This window comes from Pantherophis guttatus, chromosome 7, assembly GCF_059756535.1.
Source record: "Pantherophis guttatus breed Tessera chromosome 7, ASM5975653v1, whole genome shotgun sequence".
Classification (NCBI taxonomy): Eukaryota; Metazoa; Chordata; class Lepidosauria; order Squamata; family Colubridae; genus Pantherophis; species Pantherophis guttatus.
This window is the reverse complement of record NC_142069.1, coordinates 91,498,775-91,521,336: the sequence shown is the minus strand read 5'-3', so window position 1 is coordinate 91,521,336 and position 22,562 is coordinate 91,498,775. Positions and strand designations below refer to the sequence as shown.

The 22,562-nt window shown below is 42.5% G+C and overlaps 1 protein-coding gene across 1 annotated transcript in view; it reads left to right on the top strand.

Annotated features, from left to right (window-relative positions):
* The window catches only part of CCDC3 (coiled-coil domain containing 3), a 31,507-nt gene extending 18,987 nt beyond the window's left edge, over positions 1-12,520 (top strand). Inside the window, exon 3 of the mRNA XM_060694925.2 lies at positions 11,424-12,520. Within this exon, the coding sequence (XP_060550908.2) occupies positions 11,424-11,699 (276 nt within the window). The 3' untranslated portion in view covers positions 11,700-12,520. The remainder of the gene's footprint in view (positions 1-11,423) is intronic.
* The last annotated feature ends 10,042 nt before the right edge of the window (positions 12,521-22,562 follow it).

Genomic DNA, 22,562 nt, shown 5'->3' with positions numbered 1-22,562 from the left:
TATTCTAGTCCAGTCCAGTCCAGTCCAGTCCAGTCCAGTCCAGTCCAGTCCAGTCTAGACTAGACTAGACTAGTCTAGTCTATTATTCTACTCTACTCTACTCTACTCTACTCTACTCTACTCTACTCTACTCTACTCTACTCTACTCTACTCTACTCTATTCTATTCTATTATTCTACTCTACTCTACTCTACTCTACTCTACTCTACTCTACTCTACTCTACTCTACTCTACTCTACTCCACTCCACTCCACTCCACTCCACTCCACTCCACTCCACTCCACTCCACTCCACTCCACTCCATTCTATTCTACTTTTATATATAGATGGGGGTTTTTTTCTGCCAGGTAACTGTACCTCTTTGCAGTGTTGATAAGGTAACCCACCACCAAGTCTTCACTGGTTAGACTTTTCAAGTTCTATCAGTCTGGAAGAAGATCCACTTTGTGGTGGCACCACAAAATTATACTTAGCATAAGGCAGCATTTTATTGTGCTTTTATTGGCTTTCTAAACACATACCAGAAATTGTGACTGAATTAAAAAACAAACAAACCACATGTCTTGCTAGCAAGTCGTTCGAAAACAAAAAGAGTTCCTAACGTCCCATTTCCACCAACTTTGTGGTGAAATGGAAGATGACACTAATTATATCCCATGTTTGAGGGCAGCAAGAGATTTATCTGCGCTTCATAATTAAAACCACGTTTCCCCTTTCAGCCATTTTCTAGAGAGACGCTAAAGAAATCAAAATATGTTGTTGCGTATTTGGGTTTCTGGGGGGATAATGTCCTAAAAATTCAAATTTTCCTGTTTCTTTTCAAAAATGGCTCTGAATGATGTTTACCCTGAATTAACTAGCAAAGTTGTAGAACTTCTCAAGTCCGTGGTATTTTACCACAACTGGTAAAACAAGCGAGCCGCTCCATAAATTAATTCTGTTCTTTAAAATAAGATGTTTGAAATACCTTGAAAATATCAAAATATTTAGCGGCTGTTAAGGAAATGAATAGCGTATAGTCAAGGCGATGGTTAAATGGTTGACTTCGTTCAATTTATTATCGGCTGTTTGAAGCCTAGAATGAGATTAGCTATCCGATTTTAGCATCCGCAATAACCGTTTTCATTTCCAGCAGGGCTAAGTTGATAGATGGATTTCTGAATGGCTCCCCTTTAATCTCTTGCGTGCTGCTTGAAAAACCATCTTCAGCTCAGAGGGTCCATCTTAATCTCTCAAAATAGGTGTCTTCCATAGAAATGATCTGCCCAACCCATAAAGACACTGCTTTGCTTGCTGTTTCATTTGTGTTATTGTCATGGTGTTGGAAGGAAAATCCATCTGGTTCAGCGGTGGGTTTCCAATATTCGAACCGATACGAACCGGCTGAATTCGAGCTCTGATCTGCTTCAACTCCAAGCTGGGAGAAAAGACGCTGGAAACGACATGGAGGCTGATTGGAAAGAAAGTTTAACGATGAAACAGAACCAGCCCATCCTTGGTGGTTGGTGGTTCTGGAGCTTGGTGGTTCTGGAGCAGCTGACAAAATGGTTGAACGAGCGGATGGATCTTTATAGGTGTCAGGTTTCGATGTCATCTCAAATAAATTGCACTCCCAAACAATTAATCTTTGCTGAAATATTCCATTTATTTGAGTACGACAGATCTGGCCCCGACTTTGTCGTAGCCGATACTAACCCTCTGACCCCCATACCCTTCCCTTTTCCTTCCCCAATTCTCATCTTCTCATTGGCCATCTTCCAAGTCAGTCTCCCCAGCTTCTGACCTCAACCCACAGGAATGTCCCCCCTCCCATCCCATCTCCTAGGGGATATTATCTACAGAGAAAATAAGTAGGTGAAAAGTCAAGCCTCGTCTCCTCCTTTTTATGGCAGCATCAGAATGCTGACATCAGGTTTCTGTGACTTTGAAGTTTGAACTGTTTTGGGGATTGTGCAGTGAAGGGATTTGTACTCTGAAGGGTATTGGGGGCAATTCCTATTGTGACTAATTGGCTCTCGTCCTGTGTTGGATCTTGGGCGAGAGGCTGCTTGTTCTAATCCTACCACTCTGCTTTGGTTAGCTGTCAAACATTGCTGCAAGGAGTTTCGAGAAATATCCTGCCTCAAATGGATTTCTGCCCGCAGTATTTGCTTTGCTTATGAATGGAGCCATCTAGATAGTTCTCTTCCTCTTTCAATAAGCTCTTTATCTCCTTAAGTGCCGGCATCTGCTGAGGGCTATTAACAAAGATTGGGGGCTGCTTCCTGCCTCTAAAAAACATGTTTCTCCATTTCTCCTTTAGGGAAATATAATATTCTGCCTTTTTTAATATTTCCCAAAACATTTCATTCGTCTAAGAGGGTGGAGTGGGGGGCTTCCCACAATGGGTTTCTTTTATCTCCTTTGGACGTGTTGCCTGGAGAACATTTAATGCACTTTGAATGAAATGAAACCAACAAGTCAGAATTGATGCTTTTTGAGCTTTCACGCTAGACGTTTTGGAGCTGAATTCAGCGAGTATAAAAACCCCATTTCCGCCCCCTCTCAATTCATCTGCGCACACATTATAGTAGGAGAGCAGAGCTTACTATTGAATTACTTCGTAAGATAAAGTGTAATGTAATTATGCTCCTAATCTTTGTAGAATAGGTTAAGAGGATTCTCAATTGCAAGCTGTGGTTTTGAATGAGACTTTATCAAAGCTATCATTTGGCGTTTGCTGGGTGCAAATTAAAAAAAATGTTCATTTTATTTATGGCCAAGTAAAAGGGATTTTTTTCCCCTCAATGGAGAAGATTCTCTTTTTGTCCCTAAACTAAGCGGAGATCCAGAATTACTGGATTTTCCCAGGTTTGTTTTTCAAGGCTTCACAGTTTTATTTACTACCGACAGTTCTCGACTTACAAAAGTTCATTCATTCAGTGTTTGAAGTTACAACGGTGCTTGGAGCTAGTGTGCATTCTTAATCTAATCCAGTTTTTGTCAAGTTGACAGCTGGATTTCCAACTCCCTGGCTGGGGAATTCTGGGAGTTGAAGACACAGGTTTTGTTCTAGATCAGAGGTCTTCAAACTTGGCAGCTTTAAGACTTGCGGACTTCAACTCCCAGGATTCTCCAACCAGCTATGGGAGTTGAAGTCCACAAGTCTTAAAGCTGCCGAGTTTGAAGACCTCTGATCTAGGTAGACCCAAGGAACTGAGCTCCATTCAAGAGTTTGTTACCTGGTGGGAAGAAATGTCCACCTGGGTTCAGTTCCAAGTAGAGGAAAAGACACTGGAAACATGGTGGCTGCTTGGAATGATGGTTTTAAGGGTGGAACAGGATCACATGCCTTGAAGATCTTGGGTGAAGAGAAAAAAAAGGGGGAGAGATGCTGAGAGCGCCTGAGTTTTATACCCTCTCTGGCAGTGGTGAAATCCAATTTTTTTTTTACTACGGGTTCTGTGGGTGTGGCTTGGTGGGCGTGGTGTGGTGTGGCTCGGTGGGCGTGGCTTGGTGGGCGTGGCAGTGCAAAATTTCCATTCCCACCCCACTCCAGGGGAAGGATACTGCAAAATCTCCATTCCCACTCCACTCCAGAGGAAGGATATTGCAAAATCCCCATTCCCTCCCCACTCCTGGGGGAAGGATATTACAAAATCCCCATTCCCTCCCCACTCCAGAGGAAGGATACTGCAAAATCTCCATTCCCTCCCCACTCCAGGGGAAGGATATTGCAAAATCCCCATTCCCACCCCACTCCTGGGGGAAGGATACTGCAAAATCCCCATTCCCACCCCACTCCAGGGAAGGATATTACAAAATCCCCATTCCCTCCCCACTCCAGGGGAAGGATACTGCAAAATCCCCATTCCCACCCCACTCCAGGGGAAGGATACTGCAAAATCTCCATTCCCACCCTATTCTGGGGCCAGCCAGAGGTGGTATTTGCCGATTTCTCCAGACTACTCAAAATTTTCACTACCGGTTCTCCAGAACCTGTCAGAAACTGCTGGATTTCACCCCTGCTCTCTGGGCTTTTGAATTTGAGCTTGTATTCTGATTGGTTGTCAGACTCCCAAGGGGTCATGCAGGGGGTAACTTTGCAGGTTGTCTGTGTCTCAGGCTTGGTTGAGCCTTGCTGGGTGATGATGTAATGAAGGGGCTTTGGGCAATTCCTGTTATGGCTCTGCTTGAAGGAGGTAGATCTTTGTTATGTAGAATAGACTGGCCCATTGACAAAGGTGGGGGTGGGAGCTGAGTTTCTGCCTCCCTTTTAGGGGAAATATTCTGCCCTTTTAATATTTCCTAAAATATCTCATTTTCCTAGGAGAGGGGTGGGTGCTAACTTCCTCCAACCTGTTCATCGCTATGAATGTCGTATAGATTCATTCTTGTGTCGGATTAGGAAATCCAAATTACGCAGGGCTCCTATTCTTTAAATCGTCCAGAGTTTGCTTCGCCGGAGCACTTGAAAAATCCCATAATGGATTTCCCTGTCTTTATTTCTTCAGCCAAGCATTGCATAAACCCTTCTTGAAGAGTGCGTGTTGGGACTTCTGTTAAATCTCTCTCCCTTTTTGCTTTCCAATTTCCAGACCCGACAATTGCAAAAACAAAACAAAACATGCACAAATGCTTGAAAGCAGCACCCCCCCCCCCATTCGAGTGATAGCGCATTCCCATGGCAACTTGGCATGTTGGAAGACATGTCTGCTGTAAGGCACATAGCAAGCCAGCTCTGGGAGATGGGGATGCTTTTAACCAAGGCAGTTTGGATCAAGGTTACAGTTGAGAGAGCCTGAAAGATGCAAATTGTTTTGTTGGGGGAAAAAAAAAAAAGTACCACCAACTTTAAGCTGATTTTATTATCTTCCTTCTTTTTGGCAGTTTAACTAAAATCTGGATTGTTTAAAAGCAAAACAAAACAAGGAATAAACAAAACTCCTCCAGCTAGCTGAGTGCTTATAGTAACAATGGATTTTTATCCTAAACTAAGTAATTGCCTTTTTTTCCCCCCAGTTAAAAGAGCAGGATCTCACCGCAAACAGCACCAGCAACCCAAAATCCTGCTCTTAAGTATTCTCCCAACATGTTTAACAAAGCATCTGCAAAACAAGTTCTAAAATTGAAGCAATTATAATTAAAACATGATCACGTTTGGTCAAGAGAAAAGACGATAAATCGATAGAGGAGAATATTTGTAACTTGGAGTTGAACTGTGGGGTCCTTGGTGCTCTCTGAGCTTTGTGGTTTTCTTGCAGACATCTTATGACCCATCTAGGTAACGTCATCAATGCTAGAAAGGGGAGGAGGAGGACTGTGGGGTCCTTGGTGCTCTCTGAGCTTGTTGGTTTTCTTGCAGACGTTTCATTACCCAACTGGGTAACATAATCAGTGCTAGAAGGGAGAGGGATTTGCAAAGAGGAGGAGGAGGAGGAGGACGACGACTGGGGGGCGTCCTTGGTGTTCTCTGAGCTTTGTGGTTTTCTTGCAGACATTTTATGACCCATCTAGGTAACGTCATCAATGCTAGAAAGGGGAGGAGGAGGACTGAGGGGTCCTTGGTGCTCTCTGATCTTGATGGTTTTCTTGCAGACATCTCATGACCCATCTAGTTAATATCATCAGTCCAGATATGGTCCAGATAAAAGGCAAATTGGCTCACTCTTGCCAGTGCTGCTTCTGGCTTCTGGACAATAGAATCAACCCATAAAACTTGTAAAATAGGGAACTAAACCTTGGGTTTCATATTACTTGCTGGGGCGGGTACCAGAAATCACATCCAGATGAGTAGATTCACTCATGCTCTCCTCTGCTGGGAGCTAATGCTTCAAAGAGGAAATACATTTGCCACGATCTAAATAAAAAGGTATTCCAAAGTTTTGATTTACAGTCCTAAATGACCATGCCCGCTATAAATTTCTGTTCTCCAGGCAATCGTAGGATTAAAGATCTCAGCCAAGAGACATCTACCATGACCTAAAACAAGACAAGGACGCTTCAGTTGCTCATAGCTTCTCTAGGACCACAACCCAATAATTAAAGTCCTTTGAACTTTGGTGTGGTAGAAAAAAAAGCTGAACGGCAACAATTTGTTCTGTACGACAATGTTTAGCGCTGGGTACCACTTGAACAGGGTTGCGTCTTCGAGAACCAGAGTTGTATCTTACAGCCCATCTTTTAGAGGACATCATTTTGCTATATGAAATAGCATTGTTTTGCTGTTTCTGTTGTGAGGGTTGTTGGCTTGTTGTTGTTGGGTTGTTGTTGTTTTTTTGCACAAATCTTATCTCTCTGGAGTATTGAGGTAAAAACATAAAAATCCATACGGGCGATTCTTTGTACCTGGACAGCTGAATGTTTAACAATGTATTTGCACTGGTGGGAAATTTTCATTTATCTCCAGGGAACTTCAGACGGGTAGAATTTCATCCTGGCCTTCTTGACAGTTCAGGGAATTGAAGGCCACACATCTGGAAGTTATTCCAATACTTTAACAGAATAACTGAGGTGGAAGGGATCTCAGAAGTCTTCTAGTCCAACCCCCAGCCCAAGCAGGAGATCCTATTCCATTTCTGACAACTGGTTGTCCAGTCTCTTCTTGAAAACCTCCAGTGATGGAGAAGGAAGGAAGGAAGGAAGGAAGGAAGGAAGGAAGGAAGGAAGGAAGGAAGGAAGGAAGGAAGGAAGGAAGACTGGACAACCATTTCAGACAAATGGTTGTCCAGTCTTTTCTTTCCCTTGTCTTTTCTCTCCTTCCCTTTCCCTTTCTCTCTTTCCCTTTCCCCTCTTTTTTCACTCTTTTCTCCAGAACAGAAGGATAGAACAAGTTAGAAGTGAAGCTATTGAAATGAATTACTTCTGTATGTTTAGAGTGGAGATTGAGGTCTCTTCTTTCTTTCTTTAGTCCATTTATGCTCTGCCTTTCCATCAAACAGAATAGAATAATAGGGTTGGAGGGGACCTTGGAGGTCTTCTAGTCCATCAAAGCACCCTACTATTCCAGACAAATGGTTGTCCAATCTCTTCTTGAATACCTCCAGTGATGGAGCAACCACAAGTTCTGAAGGCAAGTCATTCCTCTAGTTAATTGTTCCCACTATCAGAAAATTTCTCCTTACTTGGTTCTCTCCTTGATTAGTTTTCATCCCTAATTTCTTGTCTTGCCTTCTGGTGCTATTCAGGATGGTTAAAATATATACAGTGTTTAGATATGCTGTTCTAGATGGTTAAAATCCAGGAGGAGGAGGAGGAGGAGAAGGAGAAGGAGAAGGAGAGGAAGAGGAAGAGGAAGAGGAAGAAGGAGAAGAAGAAGAAGGAGAAGGAGAGAAAGAAGGAGATGAAGGAGAAGGAGAAGGAGAAGGAGGAGGAGGAGGAGGAAGAGGAGGAGGAGGAGGAGGAGAAGAAGAAGAGGAAGAAGAAGAAGAAGAAGAAGAAGAAGAAGAAGAAGAAGAAGAAGAAGAAGAAGAAGAAGAAGAAGAAGAAGAAGAAGAAGTAGTAGTTGTTTGTGGCACATAATTGGCAGGTATATAAATGTGGTAAGTTCCTTTAGGAGGAGAGACACCGTTAGTTGAAGATTTTCTGCACACATCTTTAGAAAGCTACAATCCAGTTCTGACATGATAGCAGCGTTCCAATATTTGAGGGATTGCCACAAAAAAGAGGGAGTCAATCTGTTCTCCAAAATACCTGAAGGCAGGACAAGAGACAACGGATGGAAACTAATCAAGGAGAGAAGCAACCTAGAACTAAGGAGGAATTTCATGACAATGAGAACAATTAACCCGTGGAACAACTTGCCTCCAGAAGTTGTGAATGCTCCATCAATGGAGGTTTTTAAGAAGAGAGTGGACAACCATTTGTCTGAAATGGTGTAAGGTTGCCTACTTGAGCAAGAGGTTGGACTAGAAGTCCTCCAAGATCCCTTCCAACTCTGTTATTCTATTAGTCTGGTGTTTTTTTCAGTCCTTTGTGTGATTCTTCTAATTTAATTGGATGTGTTTTTAGCCGGAAGTAAATCTGACTTTCTTCCATAAGGAATTTATATAGAATAGGAAGACCGTAATTTCTCTCCTTCATTAACTGGAAGATTGCAAGTGGCATCACTTGAAGGTTGATGTCATCTTAGGATAGTCCTCATTTCCTCCCCAGATATTTCTGTTTTAAAAAGAGGACATGTAAGCAAGGCTATATAAAATATTCCGCTATTTTATATTATAGTAGATGCTTCATTATTCATTCTGCTCGTATTATATTGGTATCCTGGATGTTAGAAGCAGCTCTGAACAGGAGAAAATAATAGATGTGCAAAGCTGATGAATAAATAAAAGCCTCAGAACAGATACGCAACGATCTGATTTGGCCTTAAAACATTTCTCATGCGATCTGGAATGCTCTCCAGAACGAGTTTTTCAGCTTTATTGTAAATTGCCCTCACCCTGAAATTACATCTCTTCAAGGTTACCAAGTGCTCAAATAACCCCCGTGAAAGAAAGAGCCTATTTTTTTTTCAATGAATGAGTCCATTTTCTAAAGACTTCTGCAGATCTCAGTACATTTTTTTTTTTGCTTTAATTTATATGCCGCCCTTCTCCGGAGACTCAGGGCAGCTTACAATGCGTTAAGCAGTAGCCTTCATCCTTTTGTGTATTTATACAAAGTCAGCTTATTGCCCCCACAATCTGGGTCCTCATTTCACCTACCTTTGAAAGGATGGAAGGCTGAGTCAACCTTGAGCCTGGCGAGATTTGAACTTGCAGTAATTGCAAGCAGCAGATGTTAATAACAGTGTTTTAGTCCACTGTACTACATTTTTGGTACATTTTCTCACAAAAAAAAAAAAGAAGAAGTTTTACTGTAATTTTGTCTTTCTGCTGAATCAGTGCTTCTTGGAAAAACCAGCAACTGCTTCGCTTTCAAACCTGCAATTTGGTCTCGTATTTTTTATCATCATCACAACATGATATGCGGCAGCCAAAAAATGTTGGGGAAACTCTCCAGGAAATGAGCCCCATCATAGTAAACTAATGCCCAAGAGAAATGGGGATAAAATTGTTCCTAATTGGATCCCAGAGTATGAACTTGTGGCAAAAACTATGGAGCATTTATTCTTCACATATAGAGAAGAACTCCAAAGTTTTCCGAACACAATTGTCTGATGTACACAATTGTAGTCGACCTACGACCACAATTGAGCCCCAAATTTCCGTTACTAAGTGAAACCTTTCTTCAATTAGTTTGTCTCGTTTTACGACCGTTCTTGTCACAGGTGTTAAGTAAATCATGAATCAATTTGTCAAAGTGTTGTTAGGTGAATCTGGCTTCCCCGCTGACGTTGTTTGCAAAGTCTATTCTATTCTATTCTATTCTATTCTATTCTATTCTATTCTATTCTATTCTATTCTATTCTATTCTATTCTATTCTATTAAAAGTGTATTTTCTAAAACTAGCTAATTACACCCCTTTTTGGGGAGTACTAACATAAAATTATATATCAATGGAAAGATAATTTAATCAAGAATGTAATGCAATAACTTTTAGGAAGGATTTGCTCTTAGAATAGCAGTTACAGTATAAAGAAGGAAAGTGAAACACGTAGAAAAAACGAGACATGCAAAAATGATCACCATAGAAAAAATGAGATATACAAAAATGATCCCCATGTCAGTTAATCCTTAATTGGGTAACCTTTAGCATGAATTATGGCCTTACAACGTCTTCCCATGGAGCGAACCAAGTCTTTGAATTCTTCAGTTGTTCTAATATGAAACCAAGATTGAATGATGGCTTCTATTAACTGGGTTTTATTGCTGGATGGCTTCTGACTAACCAGTTTCTTTAGTCGGCTCCGTAGATTTCCAATTGGGTGAAGGTCTGGGCTATTCCCAGACCATTCCAGCAGTGGAATAGGATTATCTTGAATTTCCAAAAAAAAAGTGGTGTTATTAGTCATCAAACCTCAAAAATATGTTTTTCCCAAAAGGTTCCCATAATTTTGGCCACTACTATAGAGTAGTGATTTTTTTAAAAAAACTGGATTAGTTTTGGATGAAGTTCCATTACTCTTCTCTCGGATACTTCTGGACTCTCAACTGACTTGAATCTTGCAGTGGTTTTAAATTTAAATGCATGCACACGCCCATCAACCCCAAATGCTTGGTTTCTGAAGCAGCTTCTGGTGTGAGGGTAGGTGGTATCCCTGCAGAGAATGGAAGGTTTAGCAAAAACTCACAGCAGTCCAGAAAGACTGGCATATAAATCATCGTCTATGAATGGCAGCTTGGGTGAGTCATTCCCCCCCTCCCACCTTTGAAATAAATCAGCATTCTTTCACTTCTGAACTCTTCCCGCTTGTTGAAAATAATAATTACAAAACCCGGAACGCAGAAAGAAAACATAATAACTTGCATTATCTCAGCAAGGGAGGTTGGCGGGTTGCAACTTCTACAGCGCGCCTTTCGGAGAGATATGTTAGGAAACTCAGTGGGCTAGAGGAGGAGGAGGAAGAGGGAAATAACCATGAAATAAACCTTGACGGTAGTACCATGAGTAGTTTTCCACACCTACACAATGGTTGAATAACATTTTGTGTGTCTAAGGTAAGTTAAGGTATTTACTGTGCCCTTCTGTTGGTTAGAATACAGACTAGAATACAGAATGACAGAGTTGGAAGGGGTCTTCTAGTCCAATCCCTTGCTCAGGCAGGAGACCCTATGCCAGTGGTGGGATTCAGCCAGTTCGGGCCAATTCGGGTGAACCACTAGTTAAATTGCTGGCTAGCCTCTCCCCTTCCCGCCCCTTCCTGCCCCACCCCTTCCAGGAATCCCCACATGCCCCATTTTGGCTCCTAGATAAGTGCAGGGAGGCCTCCTAGGCCCAAAATGGGGTTTGGGGGATGCGTTGGGCCTCCCGCGGCCCATTTTTGCTCCCAGGCAGTGCAGGGAGGCCTACTAGGCCCAAAACGGGACACGGGGGGCACGTTTGCCCCCCCCCCCCGTGGCACATTTTTGTTCCCAGGGGGATGCAGGAGGCCAAGTCACACCCCTGGCCATACCCACCATGGCCACGCCCACCCAGACGGTCATGAGGGCAGAGAACCGGTTGTTAAATTATTTGAATCCCACTACTGCCCTATACCATTTAAGATAGATCTCTTCTTAAAAACATCCAGTGTTGGAGCATTCACGACTTCTGGAGGCAAACTAGAAGACCTCCAAAGTCCTTTCCAATTCTGTTATTCTATGTCTTCTACGTCTGTGATTTTCTTACCAGTAGAGAGGCCATGTTCCTCCTTGAGTTCAGACCTTGAGCAGAGGGAACTGACCTCCTTGAAACATTGCTTAACTTCTGGTGATGAGGGACACGCTTATGAAGCAGGTAAGAGCAGAGACATCCTTGAAATTTCGGTTACTTGACGTCCCTCTGTCTTTTGTCGTTTCAGCTCATGTGCTCCTCCCTCCAGAAGGCCTTGTTCGATGAGGAGGACCAGGTGAAGAAGCTCCAGCAAAAAGTGGCAGCCTTGGAGAAACGCAACAAGCAGCTACAAGACCGAGTGAAGAAAGTCAAGAGGTTGCTGAGACAAACCAGGAAGAACGGGCGACACATGGAGCTGATCAACCAGAAGCTCAATGAGAAACTGTCTTCTACAGGGGGTCAGTTCCCTTACGCGAACTCCTTAAAGCAAGGCCATTCTCGTGCCACGTACCTGAAAGTGTAAGATCAATTTTGGCACTTCAAGCTACAGTCTTAGTGATCGAACGGTGTGTCCTTCTCCACCCAATCTTATCTTGAGAAAGACTCATAGTGTGTTCAAAGTCTTTGGCTTTTGACCATGAAGCACCTCAAGTGGATATCTCACTGACTTCGAACGGGCTTCATAAATATGATTCAATTTTTGCCTAGGAGGAAGCGTGGACTGTTGCCTTCAGAACAGTTGGGTTGAGACCAAGTAGGAATGGGTTTATGGACCATAGTCCATAACATAGACCATAGTTAAGGGGGGAAGGTTGAGTCTTGGATGGGTCCAGTGATACAGGATTGACAGGTAGTCCTCGATCTAAAACAGTTCATTTGTTGTATAATGTCATGTGATCTCCTTTTGTGACCTCCTGACCAGCAACGTCAAGGGGGAAGACAGATTCACTTAACAACCGAATGACTAACTTAAGAAATGTCTATGGAGATTCTCCATCATCCAAGTTGTTTCCAAAGGTGTTTTTTTCAAGAGGCAACTGGACTTTCTTGGTTTTTCTTTGAAGAAAGTCCAGTTGCCTCTTGAAAAAAAACACCTTTTGGACTAAGTTCACAACGTCCGTCATTCCCTGAACCACTGCGGTACAGTCTCACACAACAACAGAAATGTGGGGCTCAATTGTGGTCATAAGTCGAGAACTACCTGTCGTCCAGTAGCTGAAGCACTAAAGGGAGATTGAATCTGCTCCAAATGGTGGGAGAAGAAACGACCAAGGACTCCACGCAAGCTCATTGAAGAAGCAGAAGCGTCTAAGTGTAAATAATAAAAAGTTTATACCATCCTGATCCTGAGAAAGTCTTGGTATTAATGCGAAGGAGTTCTGAAACTGGGATGAGTGAAATTCACTTCTGTCCAAAGATGTAAAGATAGGCTTCAAAAGAAGCTTCTAGCTTTGAGTACACTACTACACCGTATCTGGAAGGAAACTCCCACTGGGCAGGTTTTTTTCTGCTGATTAACACGCCTCTCGTTTTTTTAAGGCTACTGTTCCCTTTACATCTATTTTATTGCATTTTAAATCATACTAATCTTTATGCCACAAATGTAATTTTCACATTCTTTCCTTACATTCACTTTAACAATTTCACTCTTGTCTCCTCTTCATTTTTCTAACTAGAAATTTCCTGACAGTTAGAATAATTAATCAGTGGAACAACTTGGCTCCAGAAGTTGTAAATACTCCAACACTGGAAGTTTTTAAGAAGAGATTGGACAACCATTCATCTGAAGTGGCGTAGGGTTTCCTGCCTAAGCAGGGGGTTGGACTACAAGACCTCCAAGGTCCCTTCCAACTCTGTTATTCTATTCTATTCTATTCTATTCTATTCTATTCTATTCTATTCTATTCTATTCTATTCTATTCCTTATTCTATTCTGTTCTGTTCTGTTCTATTCTTATTCTTATTCTATAAAATTTTGGAAACAGTTTAACTGTTCTCTCTCTCTCTCTCTCTCTCTCTCCCCCCTATCTATCTCTGTTATCTCTCTCTCTCTCTCTCTCTCTCTCTCTCTCTCTCTCTCTCTCTCTCTCTCTCTCTCTCTCTTTCTCTTCTCATCTTCTGGTGATAACTAGGTGATTTAGGCATACATACATCCGTTTCTCAGTGAAATTGACAGCTATCTAGATTTGGATTTGACGGAGAACTCATCAAATTTGCAGATGACAGCACTCTGGAAGATAGGCTTAAGATACAGAAGGATCTTGACAGATTTGAACACTGGGCCCTATCTAACAAAGTGAAATTCAGCATAGATAAAAGTAAGGTTTTACACTTAGGCAAGAAAAAACAAATGCACAGATATTGATTAAGTGGAAACTGGGATCTTGGAGTCCTAGTGGACAATCACTTAAGCATGAGCCAGCCGGGTGCTGCAGCTGCCAAAAATCCCAACCCAGTTCTAGGCTGCATCAACAGAGGGATAGAATCAAGATCATGTGAAGTGTTAATACCACTTTATAAGGCCTTGGTAAGGCCACACTTGGAATCCTGCATTCAGTTTTGGTCACCAAAATGTAAAAAGGATGTTGAGACTCTAGAAAGAGTGCAGAGAAGAGCAACAAAGAGGATTAGGGGACTGGAGGCTAAAATATATAAGGAACGGTTGCCAGAAGTGGGCTTGTGTAGTTTAATGAAAAGAAAGAAGTTGTGGATGCTCCCACACTGGAAGTTTTAAAGAAAAGATCGGACAACTATTTGTCTGAAATGGCGTAGGGTCTCCTGCCTAAGCAGGGGGTTGGACTAGAAGACCTCCAAGGTCCCTTCCAACTCTGTTATTCTCTTATTCTGATAGATTAGGCTCTTCAAGAAAACAGCTTACATAAAGGTAAGCCGATTGATAAGATCAATCCTTGCTCCTCCAATATTTTCCGGCAGTAGAAAGCAGAAGCCAAGTAAAAATCACAGTGTCACACTGGCTTTGCATCCTCCGTTAGCGCTCTCTCTCTCTCTTTATTATTTCTGTAAGGTTTCTAAAAGTGAATGTGTTAAGTCTTCTGTTTCATACTGATGGGGCAGAAGATTTTAGAATCACAGATCAGACGGTGAAAGCATCTTCTCTTGGGTAAGATCATATCTGTTTGATAAAGAAAGGGTTAAGATTTTCAGACAACTTTGGATATATTTGTCATTGGTTAAATGTTGCCTCGCGTTAGCAGTTGGTCCTGGAGTTAGAAGTGAGACCAAGGTTTGCAAATTTTTGTCTGTCGCCTATTTAGCTGTCCAATCAGCTAGTTTCAACATACTCAGTTAACCTGAGACGGGGGGGGGGACACACCACAATTCCTGTATTTATTTCACTTCCAGAAAAGGGAAGGGAAGATTTAATCTTTGAATAGAATAGAATAGAATTCTTTATTGGCCAAGTGTGATTGGACACACAAGGAATTTGTATTGGTGCATAAGCTCTCAGTGTACATAAAAGAAAAGATACGTTCGTCAAAAATCATAAGGTACAACACTTAATGACAGTCATAGGGTACAAATAAACAATCAGGAAACAATATCAATATAAATCGTAAGGATCCAAGCAACAAAATTACAGTCATACGGTCATAAGTGGGAGGAGATGAGTGGTGGGAACGATGAGAAGATTAATAGTAGTACAGACTTAGTGAATAGTTTGACAGTATTGAGGGAATTATTTGTTTAGCAGAGTGATGGTGTTTGGGAAAAAACTGTCCTTGTGTCTAGTTGTTCTGGTGTGCAATGCTCTGTAGCATCGTTTTGAGGGTAGGAGTTGAAAGAGTTTATATCCAGGATGCGAGGGGTCTGCAAATATTTTCCCAGCCCTCTTTTTGACTCATGCAGTAGACAGGTCCTCCATGGAAGGCAGCTTGGTAGCCATTGTTTTTTCTGCAGTTCTAATGATCCTCTGAAGTCTGTGTCTCTCTTGTTGGGTTGCAGAGCCATTGTTGACACTTTAAAAACGGATTTCTGCAAAGCCAGAAGGCAATATTTTCGATAGCATGGACCTTTTGTCTGGCAAACAAACTCTCTTTAGATGCATGGCTACTGGTCCAAGACAGGTCCTTAAAAGTACCAAATGTTTCTTCCAAAAACCTCAACTCAAAAGCCGGTACTCAAAATTTGCTACTTAAATCTTAACCGTTCTGCTCCTTTCCGTTTTGCGCTGATGTTTCACGAACTCGGAGAATTCTCGGCACCTCTGGAACTTCTGCCAAACTTTGTCCCCGGAGGCAAAATGGATGGAGTTGAGATGCTTGTTTTATTCCTTTCCTACCCGCCCCCCCCCATTGGCGTGTAAGAGCTGCCTGTGGGACGTAGTTCTGCATTTTTAGCTGCTCATTAGAAACGCAGCTGTTTTATGGGTATAAATCATCACTGGGAAATAAGATCTGAAAGAGGCATTTAATCAGACATGGACAGAATCCAAATGTTGAATTTTTTTTTTTTTTGTCACTAAGTCACTTGATTCTAGACAAGCCTCAAGGAATCTGACTGTAACCTTGTTTCAGTTTCCTTTTTGTCCATCCATGAACCTTCCTGCATATACAACTTACTCCTGGTGTCCATCTTGGTCAACACACGGAGTAGAACAATGTTCTTCCAAATCTGAGAATAATTGGAGTAGTTGGTTGTAAATGCAAAGAGTGCAGAGAAGAGCAACAAAGATGATGAAGGGACTGGAGGCTAAAACATACGATGAATGGTTGCAGGAACTGGGCATGGATAGTTTAATGAAAGGAAGGACTAGGGGAGACATGATAGCAATGTTCCAATATCTCAGGGGTTGCCACAAAGAAGAGGGAGTCAAGCTATTCTCCAAAGCACCTGAAGGCAGGACAAGAAGCCATGGATGGAAACTAACCAAGGAAAGAAGCAACCTGGAACTAAGGAGAAATTTCCTGACAGTGAGAACAATGAATCAATGGAACAACTTGCCTCCAGAAGTTGTAAATGCTCCAACACTGGAGGTTTTTAAGAAGATGTTGGATAACCATTGGTCTGAAGTGGTGTAGGGTTTCCTGCCTAAGCAGGGGGTTGGACTAGAAGACCTCCAAGTTCCCTTCCAACTCTGTGAAGTTAGATTTGGTGCAGGAAACCTGGGTTCAATGAAGGACCTAAAATGGTGAGTCACCAAAGAAACCTTCAGATGGAAGCTGCCTCAACAAAGAATTCTTGGAGAACTTTTCACCGTTGTATCCCTATCAGATGCCGTGTCAGCCTGTCCCATTTCTGCTTATCTCCAAATGGATCCTCAAAGCTCGCTGGTTGTCTGAATGTGTCATCGATTCAAAGCATGATGGTTTGGAAAGATAATCTGAGGAGGACTGAGTGGAAATGGAAGGTGAGGGGCATCCGGCGAAGGATGAGAGCAGCTGCTCCTGTTCCTTTGTTTGATCTCTCCTCTCAATCCCTTTTTTCTTGCCCCTGAATTCTCTCAAAAAGATAACGTAAGAGGAGCCGAACCTTTCAAAGGAAAGAGGTTTTTAGTTTCAAGAGACCACAAGAAAGAGCCTCTATTCCCAAGGCAGCAGATAAAAATCTGAGTTGAAAGACCCCCTTCCCTTATTTGGGGGTCTCTGACAAAGCTGCAACTTCAGTTGGAGCTGCCTTGTTTACTTGAACTCTGTCCTCTTCCTTTCCGGATTTTCTTGGGGCCAGAGTTTAAGCATCTATTTAACATTGGAAAATATTGAGCTGAGCTACCACCTTCACAGTGGTGCTTCCACTCATTTCACCGTGGCAGCAATCAAGAAAGTCCTAGTCATTCATCTCCTCCACACACACACACACACAAACACATATAGGGTACACACTGACACACACTTCATTTCCCATTTTTTAAAAATATGGAGCCCATTTGAATCTCTGCTTCCATCCCAGTCAAACAGACATGCATATTTTTAAAACAATAATATATGTCTTTTAAAAAAAAATTAAAGGAGTAGTAGATAAAAAATAAATTTCTATGGATTATAAAATAACTCCTTCCTTCCTTCCTTCCTTCCTTCCTTCCTTCCTTCCTTCCTTCCTTCCTTCTTTCTTTCTTTCTTTCTCTTTTCCTTTCTTCCTTCCTTCCTTCCTTCCTTCCTTCCTTCCTTCCTTCTTTCTTTCTCTTTTCCTTCCTTCCTTCCTTCCCTTCTTCTCTCTCTCTCTTTCTTTCTCTTTTCCTTCCTTCCTTCCTTCCCTCTTTCTTCCTCCCTCCCTCCCTCTCCTTTTCTTTCTTTCTTTCTTTTTCTTTCTTTCTTTCTTTCTTTCTTTCTTTCTTTCTTTTCCTTCCTTCCTTCCCTCCTTCTCTCTCTCTCTCTTTCTTTTCCTTCCTTCCTTCCCTCTTTCTTCCTCCCTCCCTCCCCCCTTTTTTCTTTTTCTTTCTTTCTTTCTTTCTTTCTTTCTTTCTTTCTTTCTTTCTTTCTTTCTTTCTTTCTCTTTTCCTTCCTTCCTTCCCTCCTTTTCTCTCTCTCTCTTTCTTTCTCTTTTCCTTCCTTCCTTCCCTCCCTCCTTCCTCCCTTCTCTTTCTTTCTTTCTTTCTTTCTTTCTTTCTTTCTTTCTTTCTTTCTTTCTTTCTTTCTTTCCTTCTTTTCTTCCCTTCCTTCCCTCCTTCTCTCTCTCTCTCTTTCTCTTTTCCTTCCTTCCTTCCTTCCCTCCCTCCTTCCCCCCTTCCTTCCCTCTTCCTCCCTCCCTCCCCCCTTCCTTCCTTCCTTCCTTCCTTCCTTCCTTCCTTTGTTCCTTCCTTCCTACAAAAATACAAAGATAGTCCTTGACTTGATTAGTCCTTGGTGCTCTCTGAGCTTGTTGGTTTTCTTGCAGATATTTCATGCGCTGATTGTAGAGTTGGGTAATGAAACATGTACAAGAAAACCAACAAGCTCAGAGAGCATTAAAGACCCCACAGTCCTTTTCGGCACACCCCACTCTCTTCTAAAATTGAAGATGTTATCTAGTCAGGTAATGAAAGGTCTGCAAGAAAACACCCAAGCTCAGAGAGCACCAAGGACCACACAGTTCAAATCTCTGAGCAAACTCTCCTTCCTTCTAGCACTGATGAGGTTACCTAGTTGGGTAATGAAACATCTGCCAGAAAACAACAAGGCTCAGAGGGCACCAAAGACCGCATAGTCCTCCTTTTCCTCTTCTCTGCAAATCCTACTCCCTTCTAGTATTGATGATATTACCCAGTTAGGTAATGAAATGTCTACAAGAAAGCTGAGAGAACACCAAGGACCTCTCATTACAATCCCGAGCTACAAATATTCTCCTTTATTAGTCCTTGATTTACGACTGTAATTAGGACTGGACATTCACAGAAATTCATTATGTTATCTACTTGTTGTGACCCCGACTCCCGAGCCTGTCCTGACAGAGGAAGAGGACTCAGAAGGTGATGGGGAGGAACTGACAGGGCCTCCCTCTCCAGGACCCTCCTCTCTGGCAATGCCTCAGGTTCCATCCGAAGGCCAGGAGGAGCAGCCTGGGATGGGCCAGGAGGAAGGCATATCGGAGCACCAATTGATAGGGAGCGAGGAGGATGAATCCTGGCTTGATCCCGGGCAGCGTCGGAGGGAGAAGCCTGCTCAGCAACGCAAGAGGCGTGGGAGGGCCAGAGATTGAGCTGAGTCACGGAGCCACGCCCCAAAAGGAATAAAAGTGGGTGGGATTGCTCTTCAGGCTTTGTGACGGACAACGTTAAACCCTGAAAGTCACATCGTGATCTCTGAAATTCGGCTTGGATATATTTTGGACTGAACATTGACTAAACTCTTGTCTCGTGGATAATTTGTTGCTCCTGGAACGGACTGAAGATAAGTCCTCTTCTGCTTTATGGGAGTGAAAACGGTCTTGGCAGGTATTCAGCAGTTTGCTGCCAAAACCTTGGTCTGCCAGGAATTCTGATCTGTTTACCTAATAAACTATTGGCAGGCGTGCTTGGTATTACGTTTGCCTGTGTGAGGAAGGGGGACAGAACATCACTCTTACTACCTTACCAGGGAAAATATGTGCACACTCAATGTTTCCCTGTTCATTGTCACCAAGGGGCAATCATAACCATTACAAATATATCACAACAGTCCCTCAACACAACGAACCAAATCATCCATCCCAAACTCACAATTTGTATACCGCTTCCATAAACACATTCAAATAGCCCTTAAGTAAAGTTCTTGCATATCCTTGGCCCCATTAAGCCTTGCTTTAATTAGAAATGCAAATAAGCTTCGTTATGCTAATACAAAAAAACAAAAGAACAATTCAGCTCCTTTGATTAGTGCATCATCAATTATTTTTGACAGACAACATAATCATCTCTGCTCGGAATTCTACTCTTCTGCCCAGATAGGTAGAATGAACACTCCAATATCAATTCAAGGATTCCAGGGTTAATTCAAATATTTCAACCTTAATTCTGCCTGTAATTTGAAGAGGTTTAAAAGCCAAAGATCCTTTTCTTTCTATGTACTGCTTTAAGCCCCTCAGCAACTCGGAAAACTCAAACTAGAGGCTTTCAAGAAGAGACTGGACTGTCATTTGTCAGAAATGGTGTAAGGTCTCCTGCTGGGGCAGGGGGTTGGACTAGATGACCTGCAAGGTCCCTTCCAACTCTGTTAATCTGAGACCGTCCAAGGAGCAGCTGATCCAGTCATACAGAGCAATTATTGAGTCTGTCATTTGTACAGCAATTTGCATTATAACTGTCTGGTTTGGTGCAGCAACTTAAACAGGACAGGTGTAAACTCCAACGGGTAGTTAGGAAGGATAGTTAGAAAACACAATTGCAACCAGACTGCTTTCCATGGAGGACCTGTATACCGCACGGGCCAGGAAGAGGGCTGAGAAAATACAGATAGTCCTTGACTTATGACCAGAACGGAGCCCAACATTTCTGTTGTTAAGTGAGACATTTGTTCAGTGGGTTTTGCCCCATTTTACTTGCCTCGGCTGTTAAATGTGTCACTGCAGTGGATAAGTTAGTCACCTGATTGTTAAAGGAATCTGGCTTCCCCAATGAGTTGGTTTGTCAGAAGGCCACAAAAGGGGATCACCGGACACAGTGACTGTCATAAATACGAGTCAGTTGCCGAGTGTCTGAACCTACGGATGCTGCAGAGGTTGTAACTGTGAAAAACGGTCATAAGTCGCTTTTTTCAGTGCCGTGGTAACTTTGAAGAGTTACTGAATGAACTGCTGTAAGTCTACCTGTATCTATAGACCCCTCACATCCTGGATGTAACCTGTTTCAATTTCTTCCCTCAAGACGACGCTATAGGCAGGGGTGGGATTCAGCCGGTTTGTCGTTGCAAACCGTTGCAACCTGCGGATGGGCCCTCCCTCCCGCCGTCCTATTTAGCCGCGTTTTTTTAAGCTTTGTGCAGTCACATTTTCGGTGCTGGGCGAACCGATTGTTAAATTATGTGAAGTCCACTTGTTATGTGAAGTCCACCGATTGTTAAATTATGTGAAGTCCACTTTAACCTATTGTTAAATTATGTGAAGTCCACTTGTTAAATTATGTGAAGTCCACTTGCAGCGCTGGCTGGGGGATTCTGGGAGTTGAAGTCCACCCATCTTCAAGCTTCCAAGGTTGAGAAACACTGAATTAGATACAAACAGTTTTTTCTTCACGCCATCACTACTAAACACCGAATTCCCACAGTATTGTCTTATGCCCATTTACCCATGCGGTGCTGGAGAAGACTCCTGCGAGTCCCTTGGACTGCAAGGCCATCCAACTGGTCAGTCCTAGAGGAGATCAACCCTGACTGACTGCTCTTTCGAAGGCCAGATCCTGAAGATGGAACTCAAATCCTTTGGCCAGCTAATGAGAAGGAAGGACTCCCTGGAGAAGAGCCTAATGCTGGGAACGATGGAGGGCAAAAGAAGAAGGGGACGGCAGAGAATGAGGTGGCTGGATGGAGTCACTGAAGCAGTCGGCGTGAGCTTAAATGGTCTCCGTGCAGTGGCAAAATTCAAATTTTTTTACTACTGGTTCTGTGGGCATGGCTTGGTGGGCGTGGCAGGATACTGCAAAATCCCCATTCCCGCCCCACTCCTGGGGGAAGGATATTGCAAAATCTCCATTCCCACCCCACTCTGGGGCCAGCCAAAGGTGGTATTTGCTGGTTCTCTGAACTACTCAAAATTTCCGCTACTGGTTCTCCAGAACCTGTCAGAACCTGCTGAATAGCAGCCCTGTCTCCGGGGGATGGTAGAAGACAGGAAGGCCTGGAGGAGCATTGTCCATGCGGTCACAATGGGTCGGACACGACTTCGCGACTAACAACAAAAACAACAATAGTATTATTATTATTATTATCCTTCCCATCTTACTGGTATCATGTTTATGATTATTATTATTATCACTTTGTTGTTTTGCATGAGAGTTTCTGCACCGGAAACAAATTCTTTGTGTCTCCAATCACACTTGGCCAATAAAGAATATTCTCTTCTATTATAGATAGGACGTGGAGTGAGCCAGAATAAGGGACCTAAGTGACTATTGATCGTTGCAAACTGCACATTAGCAGCTGATGGGTTCATTAGCAAAGTGTTTGATAACACGAATCCCAGTGAGAGGGTACCTGTAACAGAAGACAAAGTTTGCAACACTCTTAAGACAGAGAAGGAAGTCACTCAAATTGAAAGAAAGAGCAACGATATTCCCTCCGGGACTAACAGAACAGGAAAAAAGAACAACCGTTGCTCAATTCCGTGCAGTTTCAGCTTCAGAACAATTGATTGGTCCTCTAATCAATACAATCCTTTGCCTTGCCTCTTTGCCCTTTTCTGCTAAGCTGCCTGGAAGGGAGAAAAACGAAGGAAGGAAGGAAGGAGGGAAAATTTATTTATTATTTTATTTATTATTTAAATTTTTATACCGCCCTTCTCCCGAAGGACTCAGGACGGTGCACAGCCAACACTAAAACACATATATACAAAAAATTTAAAAGCAATTTAAAAATATATTAAATAATTTGGCCCCAATCTTATTAAAAAACTAAAACAACCATTAAAATTCATGTTTAGGCCAGCCCAGCTTGTTGAAACAATAAGGTCTTGAGGGCACGGCGAAAGGCGCGTAGGTCGTAAGAGAAAGAAAGAAAGAAAAAGAAAGAAAGAAGAGAGAAAGAAGGAGGGAAGGAAGGAAGGAAAAGCAAAAGAAAGAAAGAGAAAGAAAGAGAAAGAAGCAGGGAAGGAAAAGAAAGAAAGAAAAAGAAAGAAAGAAAGAAAAGGAGAGAAAGAAAGAGGGAAGGAAGAAAGAAAGAGGGAGAGAGGAAGGAAGGAAAATAGAAAGAAAGAAAGAAAGAGAAAAAAGGAGGGAAAGAAGGAAGGAAGGAAGAGAAAGAAAGAGAAAGAAGGAGGGAAGGAA